At 37.1% G+C, this 14710-nt stretch overlaps 1 protein-coding gene across 1 annotated transcript; it reads right to left on the reverse strand.

The window, feature by feature from the left end:
- Positions 1-1747: 1747 nt before the first annotated feature.
- rnf114 (ring finger protein 114) lies at positions 1748-14620 on the reverse strand. The gene is made up of 6 exons (XM_082145265.1): positions 14443-14620; positions 12985-13135; positions 8565-8671; positions 6783-6897; positions 4876-4983; positions 1748-3054 (listed from the first exon to the last, which is right to left on the reverse strand). The coding sequence occupies exons 1-6, from the start codon at positions 14559-14561 to the stop codon at positions 2989-2991; spliced, it is 666 nt and encodes a 221-aa protein (XP_082001391.1). The 5' UTR covers positions 14562-14620; the 3' UTR covers positions 1748-2988.
- Positions 14621-14710: the final 90 nt, after the last annotated feature.

Raw genomic sequence — 14710 nt, forward strand, 5'->3', positions numbered from 1 at the left:
GGAATTACGCATAGTGAAATCTAACGTAGCACGGCGTTCGTGGCTCGACTAGTCGATACTGTTTTCCAAGATGGATCCTGCATGTAAACGCATAATGTACTGTCTTTATAAAGTTTCTTCTTATTAAACTGTCTGTACACTTACAAAGTTCTCAATGCTTCGGTTTGCATGTATGGACCCTCATTATGCTACCGTGTTAGTGTGAGGCTATTTTGAGCCTTGTTAGAGGTATTAAATAGCGATTTACTTTTACTTACTTTGTGCCCTATATACTATTGTTATGAGCTAATCTGTTTTTAAAGATAAAACACTTTATATTCGATTATCATGAAAACGCATCTCAGGGAACGATCGACTCGGTAACCATGTGTTAATTACCCCTAGGTTCATTTTTCACTGGATTTGTCCTTTAAAGCACAGGAATACTGTATGTTTCAAAACCTGAATGGTCGGCTTTTATTATGTATATTTCGTGACTGAATTTACCGAACATCCAAAACAAGGCTGTGTTCTGGGCTAAAAGCGCTCGTTGTATGTGTGTAGCTATATGTGATGGTATTTTGACCAGCTGAGAACTCGTGAAGAGCTTTTATAATGTGTAAAGGAGTCAAGTGTTCACACTTATTCAAATGAAGCGCACTAACAGAAGCAATCGCTCCAGAGTTCGTCTGAAAGCGGATCGAGTCTCATCTTTTCAGCGTCTCGGTCCACATGGTGGCACCAGGGTTCAGACGGCAGGGTTCACACTTATTCAACTGAACCGCACTAACAGAGCAATCGCTCCAGGGTTCGTTTTAAACTAACCAAACATGCCATGTGTGAACAAAATGTTTAAGACCATAAGAGCCAAGAGAAGTGAACTGTGGACAACCTCATCCACTCGACGCATCAACTGTCGATCCCTGGAACCAGGTCCGTTTCTCTCCGATTCAAGTGAGAATGATATGTCAACAGTTTATGAGCACTTTACTCATTCATAGCACACATGCTAAACACTCGCGGTGTACCCTGCATGTCTCTCGGCTCACAGCGTCCCGGACACCAGTATTTCAACAATTCAGGAAACATGAATCACTGTCTGTCCAATGGAGGCTCAGTAAAGTTAGATCATGGTTTTTCATTAGTATTACAGCATGTGTGTGCTAGCACTGTGTTGTTTTGTGACCTGAAGGAGAGTTCACTACCAGAAACTGTATCGTCAGACTAAACACGTGGACGAGGAACTGAACATGGTTCCTGTTTCTTCTATCATACATAATTTCATCATAATCATAATCATCAGGCTGTGAGATCATTTTTGGAGACTTGAATGATGAGCAGTTTCTGCATAAAGGTTTGAGGGAACGGGCCTGTTACTGTTCTAGCGTGTGTTTTCTCCCCCCTCCATCCAGTCATCCATCAGAGAGGTGGGTGTTGTTTCTGGCCCAGCATGTCTAACACACCAGTATAAATCACTCACAGTGATTTCAGGGTCCAGTGTTTAAATAATTAAAGAGCTTTAATTTATCAGGATTTAGCACCTTCAGACATGAGAGCTGACAGTCGCTGTGGGACAGAAAATGAACAACAGTAATGGAGTTAGAGCGGACGGGGGGAGAGAGGGATTCACACTGTAACCAAATTGAAAGCACATGCATTAAACAGAAGGGAAAAAGCAATATGTGAAGGGGTGAAGAAGTAATAAAGGCTGTTTTTGAACATGCTTCAGTAACACAATCAAGGATTGAAGAAAGATACACTAAAACAGTTTCATCTGAAACATTTAAAGGCTTTAAAAAAAAAAAAAAAATTTATTATCTATACACAAGCAATTCACCCAAGAAACTTACAGGTTAATGAATCAGTACCATTTAGCACTAATAATAATAACACAAGAATAAAGCAAGCAGAGCACAACATGCAACACTTCATAGTTTCACAAGTTTCACTTTATAGGCCGCAATTTTATAATTTTGTTCAATATATCGCAGGATTTCAAACTACTCCCAATTTAAACAGACTAACTTTATTACAGCACTTATTATAAAACTGCTATCTACAGTATGACTGCTATATAAACATGAAGAGTGCAAACAGGGTCTACAGGGTTTACATTTATGAACTTTGAGCTTAAAAATGTCACTCAAAAATGAATATTCTGTCATCATTTACACTTCCTCATATTGCTCCAAACCTGAATGACACTTTCTCCCGTGAAACACAGAAGACGACACTTTGAAGAACAGGTTTGAACACAACAATTAAAGTCTTGGAATTTTTTTATTTTTTTTATTTTTTTTGTGGTCCATTTGGGTGTGGAACGACATGAGGGTGAAAAACTGCAGAATTGAGTTTTTTTGGGTGAACTATCCCTTTAAGGGCAGATCAGAAGTCAGACCAAGTACATCTACAGTGGATTAATGATACAGCACTGCCCCCTACTGGTTTGAACATAAACTCATCTCAAAACGTCAAACACACCTCCAACAAGAGTTAAACTGCTTCTTAAAACAACAAAATAATAAGACAAATCACAATCTCAGGATCAAAAGACTGATCTGATTCAATATCAGTATTTCTACCCTATGAGCTCACCTCAATACTGAGGTTTCAGAATAACCCATGAAAGGGAAACACTTTAAAACGGGCCATTCTGTTCCAGTGCCACAAAATCTGACAATATGCTATACAAACTTTACTATATAAACAAAAATCTGTTATAAAAAGGTGAAATAATAATAGATTGGCAGAATATATTTATTTATTTTGACAGCTATGAATGTATATCGTAATGTCTTGTACATGAATATATGTGATGCATGTGCTTGTTATGACTGAGTTTGAATAAGCAAATCATCAATATTACACCAATGGGAACTTTGGCATTACCAAAATTAGTGTATGTATAATAATATATCAGAATAGCCCTGAATCCCCTTGTAGTTGATTCTCTTTTAAGCACAATCAGTAGTTTTTGGTTGTGTTACGTTCATCCGGGGGTCCATGATGTCAGTTTTCCAGCATGGAGCGCTGGAGAGCCTCCTGGATCATGGCTTGCTCATCTGTAGCATAATCCTGACAAAAACACAACAATATCCATTTAGGATTGGTCACAAGCCGTCTCAAACCGCTAGCCATTTCAGTCACTTAAAGGTTGACTCAACTAGTTAATCTAGGACAAAAGTTGGCATTGCATAGACATTAAATAGGCAATTTTTAGGCAATTTAGTCAAAGCAACTTAAAATATTAAACAGCAAAAACTCATAAGTTTGATCAGTGATAGAAGCCATTTAGAGCAGAATAATTTCCCTCTGATCATAATTAGGTTTAGGTTAGAAAACTATGATCTTTCATTTAATAGATTTTATAAAGCAATATGAGCGACATGTTGTTTGGTCAATGCGTGGTTATTTATAGGGACGTGGAAATATTTGTTATTCAAAATAAGATATTTTGGAGAATGTTGGTAATCAAACAGTTTCTGGTCCCCATTGTTCTTCCATAGTATTTATTTTTCCCCATCTCACGTCAATGGGGTCCAGCAACTGTTTGGTTACCAACGTTCTCCAAAATATATACAGTACAGGCCAAAAGTTTGGACACATAACTATTTTTAATGTTTTTGAAAGAGGTTTCTTCTGCTCATCAAGCCTGCATTTATTTGATCAAAATACAGATTTTTTTTATTTATATATATATATAGTGATATATTATTACAATTTAAAATAATTGGTTTTCAATTTATTATACTTTAAATTATCATTTATTCCTGTGATGCAAAGCTGAATTTTCAGGATCATTACTCCAGTCTTCAGTGTCACATGTGACATCCAGTCTATCACATGATCCTTTAGAAATCATTCTAATATGATGATTTATTATGAGTGTTGGACACAGTTCTGCTGCCTAATATATTTGATGAATAAAAGGTTAAAAAGAAATGCATTTATTCAAAATAAAATAAAAAAAATTCTAATATAAATCTTCTTTACTATCACTTTTTATCAATTTAACACATCCTTGCTGAATAAAAGCGAGGAGCAAATCATTTGATTTATTTAAAAAAAAGAAAGAAAAAAATGACTGACAATATTGTTGTTACAAAAGATATCTATTTTTAAAACATGCTTCTTTTAAATTTTTTTTACCTTTTATTCATCAAAGTATCCTAAAAAAGTATCACAGGTTATGAAAAAATATTAAGCAGCAGAACTGTTTCCAACTTTGATAATGAATCATCATATTAGAATGATTTCTAAAGGATCATGTGATAGACTGGAGTAATGATCCTGAAAATTCAGCTTTGCATCACAGAAATAAATGATAATTTAAAGTATAATAAATTGAAAACCAATTATTTTAAGTTGTAATAATATATCACTATATAAAAAATAAAAAAAATGCTGTATTTTGATCAAATAAATGCAGGCTTGATGAGCAGAAGAAACTTCTTTCAAAAACATTAAAAATGTGTCCAAACTTTTGGCCTGTACTGTATATATCTTTGATTTCAACAGAACAAAGAAACTCGTACAGGTGTAGAACAACTTAAAAGTACATTTTTGGCTGCACTTTACCTTTAAGTTTCTCCAGTTTTAATAATAATTATACTTTGGTGAACTTTACAGTTTCATAAGTTTGCACAACTACAACACATATGGTTTAATAACAAACAGCTCTGCTAAACTAACAGGCTTTATATCAGTACGACACAATTAATGTCCAGCTTAACTTACATTTGACTTACTATGTATACCAAAGTAAACTACAAGTTAAGTAAAATCTTAATTTACTAAGAGAACCCATGTTAAATCACTGATTCAGTGTATGGACAGTGTGACATTTTTCTTTTAACAGAGGAAAACCAGGGCACTGAACTGTTATAACCGACTCACCACAAAAGTGTCGTAAGAGAAAGCATGTCTTATTTTGAGGTGCTGGAAGAAGTCCGCGCTCCTGTAATTGGGGTCGCCCCAGGGCATCGAGGCACATATCGGGCACACCTGCAGGAGAGACACGAGGTTCACTATATATATTCAGTATATATCACGATATATGTAGATGAACACTGATTACATACTCTCTGCCACTTCTCAGACTCTTCTCTGTTTAAAGGGAAAGGCTCACGCTATGGAGAGCCACTAATTCTCCTTTATTGTGGCATTGTGCAGAGACTCTGAGATGGAGACTTCTTGCTGGTTAAATTGTTCAGAACATATATGCAGTTTACAGTAATCAGCACTGGCTGCAGTAAAGCCTGCTTTGACCGGTTGCATAAAGATGAACCCGACTCCTCTGTTTGGCTCATTTTGATCTGAAAGGGTTTTTTTTTTTTTTTTTTTTTTTTTAAAGCAGGTGTTCATCTGGATGGTACCACACTTTAAATAAGAAACACAAACACACACTATATTATTTTTTTTTTGTGGGTATACAAAAAAAAAGTCCTTAATCCTCTCCTTTTCCTGATACTGACCCGTCATAGGAAAATATTTTTTTATTTTACTTAATTTTTTCCTACAAATACACACACACACACACACACACACACACACACACACACACACACACACAAATGAAGGGATGAGAATATAGAATATCCCCAATGCAGAACACACACACACACACACACACAAATGAAGGGATGAGAATATAGAATATCCCTAATGCAGAACACACACACACACACACACACACACACACACACACACACACACACACACACACACACACACACACAAACACAAACACAAATGAAGGGATGAGAATATAGAATATCCCTAATGCAGAACACACACACACACACACACACACACACACACACACACACACACACACACACACATATATATATATCTGAATGCATAAAAAAACTAATTCAAGTGAAATTTTATTTCAAATAAATAAGTTCCCATAAAATGGTTCCCATATTCCAGTTTGTGTGCTCAATATAGCAGCTCCACTGAGACCCTTCCTGCCCTCTAGTGGCAACACTCATCACATGCGGGGCAATGACATGTTTTCCCTTGTAAGAGATAATGACTCATTGCATGACCTAATATGATGTTTTCACTAGAACTGGACTGGAATAATCTCTTTTTGTTTCTGTTTTAGTGAAATAATGTAAATAAAAATAAAAAAGTTAAAAAAAGACAAAAGAAGCAGCTTATTTTCAATTAAAATGATATGGTTCAAGAATATACAGGTAAATAAAAAAATAAAAAATCAACAACAAGTTATGACCCACTCTTGAAGAAAACAATCATTTAAAATCTAAGCATTTTATGCAACCAGCCTCTACCAGTGTTTAGTCTCCTAAACTTACGGCCATGTGAAAACCAGTACATCCCATGGGAACTGTTGGCTTTCTGACATATTTGCTGCCCAGCAAAGATTTGATCCTCTTTGAAACAATGCCTATTAATGAGACTGATACACAGCATGTGATAGATGAGTATAGCTGTAACTGCGGAGCCCAAGGATGTACTTGCTTTTTCCACAGAAGAAAATAGCATTTATTGATGTTTTTGTTGAATAAATGATTAAAAAGTGAATTTTCCTTGTGGGTTTGTTCAAGGAGGTAATAGGCACTGTTTCAAAGAGTCTTGCTCGTACAAATATGTTTAAAAAAAGCCAATAATTTCCACGGGGTGTACTTACTTTTTCACGTGACTGTAACTACAACAAAATATGCTTTGGTTCCTTTGTCTCAAGACTAAAGGGGCACTTACATTTTCAAAAAATGATTTACATTTCACTCTTTTAATGTCTTTAATGTAGTTTAGAGACACAAGCGAAGCCTCACCACTGGGCGCTGGTCGTGAGCGTGGCGGGAGGTGCAGTGCTCCACGAGACCGTCCTGGTCCAGGTTCTGCTGCTTACAGAAGGGACAGGTGAACGTGTGGCGGTTCGGCACTGAACTAAAGGAACAGGAGACCAAGCAGTGTGTGTGTCAGTCCAGATGAAGGATTCACAAGAAATGGGTGAAGCTAATTAGGCAAAGCTCAGCAAAGATGGATCGTGTGAAGTTCTCAGATTCTTTGATTATTATTATTTTTTACTTAAAATAAAGACATGATTAGAAACATATATTCTTTGAATGATAAAAAGTTCATTAAAATGATTGAATATGCATACCCCACACTAAACTGTACATTATATACACCCACGTCATGTATGTTCATCATGTCGGCTATATCTCATGAACCATGTGACGGAATGGGTTTTCCTGAAAATGTACATTTATTCACTTCATAACTTAATTTGTTTAACATTAAGCATGCTGTTTTAATCTGCTTCATCCAACAACAGTGTAAAGACTTTAATTATGTAATAATTGTGTTCAGTAAAAGAGCTAAGTCAGTAAGTAAATAAATACATTATCTGGGTTATGGTTATTATTATGAACAATCCAGTTCCTAAATTCCTTAATTATCTACCCTTCTTTTTTAATATTAAACATATATAACCAATGTTCTTGGTAAATCAGACATAATATCTTTTTGTTTGATTGATGTTTTAAAATTTTAACACAATAAATGGAAAAAAAGAATACAAATATTTCTTTCAAAATGAACAGAAACCTTCGTCTGACGGTGTTAAAAACTGCCGGAGTTCACAAAGGTCCAACTGAGGTTACAATAACTGACTAACAAATTAATTTAACTAATTTTTGAACTAATATTTAATTTAATACAATAATCCTTCCAGTGGATTGTTCTTCTCCTTGTAGCGACACAGTACTATAAGTGTATATGTTAGGTTGAGTGTAATGGTAGGCATTATTATGTGGCGCCCTGTAGAAGCAACAGAAATGTTCCCAGTGTTCCCAGAGGATCTGTAGCCTGTCTTTAAACCGCGTCTATTACGTACATTGTTATGTATGCCTGACCTGCGTGACTTCATAGAGAGCGAACATGTCCGACAGCATTTCTCGCTGCTTAAAGCGATAGTTCACTCCAAAATGAAATTCCTGTCATCATTTACTCGCCCTCGGGTTGTTTCAGACCTGCATGACTTTCTTTCTCCTGCTGAACACAAAAGAAGATAATTTGACCGTTGGGGTAAACATACTATGGAAGTCAATGGGGTCCATCAACTGTGTTTGGTTACCCATATTCTTCAAAATATCATCCTTTGTGTTCAGCAGGAGAAAGAAAGTCATGCAGGTCTGAAACAACCCGAGGGCGAGTAAATGATGACAGGAATTTCATTTTGAAGTGAACTATCGCTTTAAGCAGCGAGAAATGCTGTCGGACATGTTCGCTCTCTATGAAGTCTATTACATCAGGGTTTGCTATTGCTGTGATCTCATGTGAGTGACAGGTAAAAAAAAAAAGAAAAAAAAAAAAGATGTGTACAAATTAATTATTTATAATAAGAACTGCAATATTCCATAAAAAAATAAGAATCATCAATTTTGATTTCATGGTGATAGTAGATGTAAAGATGTTATGTATAAGGCATATCCTATATGTCTGTATGTGTATATATATATATATATATATATATATATATATATATATATGAGATCCTAATTGAAAAATCACCCATATACAGTATTAAATGCTGAAGAACGTTATATTACCTGACAATGGAAGGCTGGGTCTTTGAAATGGACTTCATACCATCCTTGATATAGTCTTGATATTTGGAGCAAATCCCTGTGTGGCTTCTCATGTCAGACAACAGAACCTGGGTAGCAGATACACACATTTTAACCAGTAACATCTTGGATTCAGACAGAAGCTCACGGTCAACACACAGTCTGTTCACGGCCCGGCTGATGCATACACCACACACTGAGCTCAACAGCACTTGTGGGAATCGAAAGCTCACATCAGATTGCCTGATAGCACACGATTTCCACAAATCAGGATGCAGAGGTTTTGATCAGTCTGACACGAATCTACACGTGTTTAAAAGGTACTGGGTTAACTTAATAATTTAGTAAAACTTAGAACAACTTAAAAAGACTGAATAAACCTCCATTTGATTGAAGAGATCAACAGATATGTCTTTGATTGGCTACATTTCTCAACGCTGCAAATATCTCTTTTGCCAATAAGGCAAATGCTATTATTACAGTTTCTCTGACACTCCTGCAGAACCGGTCCGGGTCTGATGGTCTTCATCTTTCATATTAACGAAGTCAATGCTGTGTGTGAATCGATGGCCATCACTGTTAAAGACTCCATGTGGTGAAAATCCAGATTATAACATAGTTTGTGTGTCTATGTGGTGTTTTTAATATGCTTTAAGACAAACCATGTGCAAATTCATAAGTATTTTCTCCTTAAAACTGCAGTGAACCAAAGACAGTCTCAAAAACACGCTTTGAAATCGCTGGTGTTTCTGACGTCACAAACTACCTTGTAACCAATCAGATCAACGTGTGATCGTCAACCAGTGGATCTCTGAGCTGAGTGAGTGAGTGGAGGCGGGGCTCATTTGCATATTCATAGAACCACGCATACTAAATGAGGCAATGGTGTCGAGTTACATTCAAGATATTTTAAGGCATGAAGAAACATTTAAATGTCATTTTGGTGATCAAAGACGAGTTTTAAGGTATACATAAAAAATAAAAAAAACATGATAAAATGATTGACAATCACACTGGGAAATTACTTTAATTACTTTGATTGACTACAGGGGGACTTTAACTGGGAAATTACCTTTGATTTGAACTGGCCCTCTCCTAAGATTCTCAGTCCTCTTTGTTCAACAGGTGTTTCGGCCTCACTAACACTGCCTGTGTGCTGTATACCTCAGTGTTGTGTTGTGTTGTGTTGTGTTGTGTTGTGTTGTGTGTGGGCTACACTCACCGAAACATTCGACCTGAGGGACCTTTTCAAAGTTCCTAGAACTAATAACGGAAGTACACACTTTTTGGCGTGTTCGCACCGCAGGAACTGGGAACGGATGTAGTTCTAGGAACGCCTTAATTAGCTCATACTTCAGAGTAGGGTCTAACACAAGCACAATAGGAACTAACAGTGATGTAGGCTAAGTGTACGTTGATTGGTCGTACGCATGCTATACGGAACTTTTTTTTTTTTTTAAAGCTGTGTAAACGCACACAGTTTACTCCACAATAAACACACAGAGAGTGAATTGTAGCCCCACAGGTTAACATAGGAGATGTCCTCTCTTAGCCCTCCTTTTAGCTCTTTCCATTGCATAACTTATATACATCCCATCTCCATTAGGCGTGTGTGTTGGCTGATAGCGGTGGAGATTGTGTGAAAAGACTTTGGGGAGCAGAGCCACATTCTTGTTTTTGTCTCTTCTTTATCCTGCTCTGCTAGGGTAGCGGTGTTTCGTTATTCATTTATTCCTGACAACTTTAGCGTTGACTTCGCTCTGCTGAGACAGTTTTACTCTGGCTCGCTCTAGCTCTACTGACTCTGTCTCTAAATGGTCCTGCGCACCGGCGGAGCGTTCTCCTAGCTCCCAACTAATAACGGAAGTACTCGCTTTTTGGTGTGTTCGCACCGCAGGAACTGGGAATGATTTAAGTTATAGGGACGCCTTTTGGAGGGACTAAATTGTCTCCTACTTCACAGAATGGTCTAACCCAGCACAATCCTCCTTTCTCCTGACGAGCCGACTGCGTTTTACATTACAGGAGGCACTTCCGGTTTTTCCACTCAAAAAGACTGAAACAAATCATTTCAAATCATACGGTTGCGCTACAAATAATCCTTATCTGTAAGTTTGACTGAAAGAGCTGTACAACTTCCTTCATGTTCAGACTTCAAGATAATAATGTAGCGCTTGGTATTTTAATGTGACGTGGTATAACAAGAATATCTGAGGCAAGAGCTCTTTTCAGACGCTTCTCTTCCTACAGATTATTTTCTTTTTTTCGTTTGTATAAAAAGGACAACATATTCTGTGCATTTGTGGTCTGCTTTCCTGATGTAATTTACGGTATATGGCATTAATGATTCACTGGAATGCACTGAGAATCTCTCGTTTTCTCCCCAAACCCTCACGTCTCTTTCCGGGTTTGTTTTCACACGGATGCTTTATAATATAATTGTCTCCATTAGCAGTGTTTACTGGAACGTTTCTAAAGCAAGTAAATACAATATATATATTGTCTGTCAAAATGACGGAAATCGCTTTGAACTATTATCACTCAATGTTCCAGTTAATGAACATTTTTGATTAAGGCAACGCGTTACATAATACAGACAAATATCACTACAGAGATATTTAACACGTCCATAATATTGCTGCAGAAATAATCAAGCTTTGGGGTTGCTCACGGTCTGAGGTACTTACTAATTGGTTGATGCTTTTATGCTTTTACATGTCCTTTTAATGGTCAATGGTTGAAGGGTGAGTAGAATAATGTCGTCATCTCATTGTACCCCGTTGTTGATGCTTATTATTGCGTTCATAGAGTGAACCTTTCACTGATCGTTTACAGTTACTCCCATAATTCGCATCATGAGGCGTAGGAAAAAGGTGGATAGGAACTACCAGTGACGTAAGTGTATGTTGATTGGCTGAACGCATGCAAAAAACCGGCACCTTTTATTTATTTTTTAAGCCATGTTGGGCATAAAAGGTGGCATATATATTTAATACATTTAGAAAATAAAGGAATGCTCTTATGAAGTTAAAATGAATCAATTTAGGGGGGGCAAATATCACTTCTTAAAGGGGACCTATTATGCAAAACTGACTTTTACTACAGTAAATGTGTGTCAGCAGTGTGTTACACAACTACCCTATGATGGTGTCAGGGTTTTGATGTTTCAGTGTGTTTTAAGTTCAGTGCCCGTTTGCCCGTGTGACCCAGTTTCCCAGTTTGTTCCCTTGACTGTATATCCCCATTCACCTGTTGCCCATTAATTAGCTCTGTGTATTTAAGTCCTGTCTTCCTTCAGTTCTTTGTTCGGTGTTTTCAATGTTAAAGTGCGTTTTGTCTGTTTCTTGTGATATATTTGGATTAAAGACTATTTTGTTTGAATCTTCATCTTCATGCGCTTCCTGGTTAGCAGTCTCTGTGACAGATGGTAACTAAAAAAAACAGTGTCTCAAAATGAGTCGTTGGCTAGACGGATGTGTTTGACATTTGCGTTCGCGTCTTGGCATCTTTTATAGCGTCTTGCACAGGAAACAGCGTTTTAAAAACACAGCGCTCAATTAAAGGAAGTTTAACTTGTAAAAAACGTAGGAATGGCCTCGAATTGGAGGGGGGGGGGGGGGGGGGAGCAAGGTCCTTCTAGCGCATGTTTGCATGGAAAATAACGGAAAGGCAGAGCAGTGGAATTCAAAAACATGTTTTGTGGAAACTGCGCTATGCTGTTCTTCAGTTTTGGAGTATCTGAGCTGAGGCACGAAGGAAATGCCCTCTTCTGGAAATGGGTGCGGGGAGCAGCAGCTCATTTGCATTTAAAGACACACACACAAAAACATCTTGTTTTTAGTTCCACCCAAAAGCGGGCATTTGGGGCATGGTAAAATAAATGATCTTGAGCTGAAAATTAAGTCACATTCTGGGGACACTTTAGACTCATATTACATCTTGTAAAAGGGGGCATAATAAGTCCATTAGTTTCTGTCACTACCATGAATTAATCACCGCACAGAATATGAAGAATATGGAAATCTTCAGGAGTCGGCGGTCCACAACAGGCCTATCCCTTCCAAGGTACTAGCGCAAAAACACTCTCAGCTAAATTTTACATTTAATAAAAAAAAAAAAAAATGCACACCAATATATATTTTTTGTAAATATTGCAACCCTACTTGTCACTAATTTCGTAAAAATTTCCTGTACAACCATTCAATGCCTTTTTTTTTTCTATTATCTATTAGTCAATTATTGCAGTATAATCTATTTCAGATAAACATGTCCCTACTGTGTTTAACAATCTCCCCACGATCAAGTGGGTGTTTTTTGGACAGAATAAGCACTTATAAATGAATAAGTAATGCCATCTAAACGTAACATACACAGTTTAACTGGCAAACATGCACCCACACACCTCTGTTGTACAGCCTTTGCACCTCCCGACTGATCTCTGCATCAAGTCTTGCAAACGATCTGCTTTCTCCCACTTGTGCAGATCAGACCTGCAGACTGCACACACAGGTTTCTGAGGCCGCAAGCACTCCCGAAGGCAGCTTTCACAGAATCTGACCACACGGAAGGGATATGTTTTATTTAAAACAGTAATGTTTGATGCAAATATTCACATTTGGATGACAACAAAACAATCCCACTTTCGTTTCCAACAAGATACATGACTGTTTCTCACAATGTAGGGTAAATTAAGGGTGATTTTTCTCGCCTAATGGTTGAACATAAAACCTTTTTTTGCTGAGTCCTATCTGTGAGACCACATAATCAAAATAAGACGCCCTCATTGGTGTGACATTATGTAGGTGGGCGGGGCATCAAACAGGAAGTTGACCCTGAAATGCATGAAGTAAGGAAAATAACAAGCTTTTCATAATAAGGTCATACAATTGTCATATCTACTATTTTACACAAACTTTTGATGGAACCATGAATATGATGCACTACTGCAACACAATCAGTAAAAATGTGTCAATTTCATGTTTCTATTTTCAGAATTAGGTTTTTATTTTTATTTTGTCCCATTGAGTGATTGGGACAGTGCTTAAATACTTAGCTAATTAAGAAAATGATTAACCTTGCAATAGATAACCATTGATTATGCTCTAAATTTGTGTTTTCCGACATTTTCACTTGTGCAACCACAAAAATGTTGGGCTGTTTGGCTCAGTTTGTTTACATAAAAATGTATGTCACACATCCATTCATTATAATATAAACGTGTTTCCTGTTCAAATGGATAGTTAACATGTTTCAGATTACAGAAATTCATCATGTGTTGGGCTGATGTTTTTAATTTATGGCAAGAAACCTTACAATCTCCCAATCACCCTATATATTTTTATGCACACTTGAAGATTTCATCAACACTGTTACCACCATTTCCCCCCTATTTAAATAAACTAGTCCATGAATCAAAATACTCTTCAATTTATTTTAACAAAGTATTCCTCTTTTTATCGCTTTTACTGGTGTTTTGTTATGATTGTCGGTAATGTATGACCCTTAAAATGTATATCAAAGAACTTGTTTATTTTTTTACCTCATCAAAATGGAAAAGACCCTGTTTCATAGGTCACTGTGGGTGTTGTAGTTTGATCAAAGCATAATAAAGCTAGCACTACAATTCCCACAATCCCACACAGCAAAGTTTTCTACACAAGAAGCAAAACTGAAAGTAACCAATTTCTGTCTTCTGGGAAACTCATATCACAACTACATTTATTGATCATTAATTGGGCACAATCATATTAAGTTTAAACTGCATGGCATGAAGGCAGTGCGTCGGTTGCACGTGATAACGAAATAAACATTACACATGTCAGTCGAGAAGTTACTGCGGTAAGACCTCATGGATACTCACGTATGTCCGCACTGTGTGGTCATCGGAGAGATAAATATCTCCAAACACACAGGACATATGAATTCATCATCTTCAGCATCGTTCACATCAGTTTGAGGGATTGTTTTGAGCATTGCCATGTCTGCTGCGCTGTGTTTCCGTGTTCTTGAACTCCAGTCCGGTGAGATTCACTGTCGGGGTGGGAGGAGCACAAACTCAGCTGATCTCATGCACACGCATGAGGAATTACATTAATACAGACCTGTTTGACTAATGACACAAAGCCGCA

Source organism: Leuciscus leuciscus (assembly GCF_965113295.1).
Source record: "Leuciscus leuciscus genome assembly, chromosome: 18".
NCBI lineage: Eukaryota > Metazoa > Chordata > Actinopteri > Cypriniformes > Leuciscidae > Leuciscus > Leuciscus leuciscus.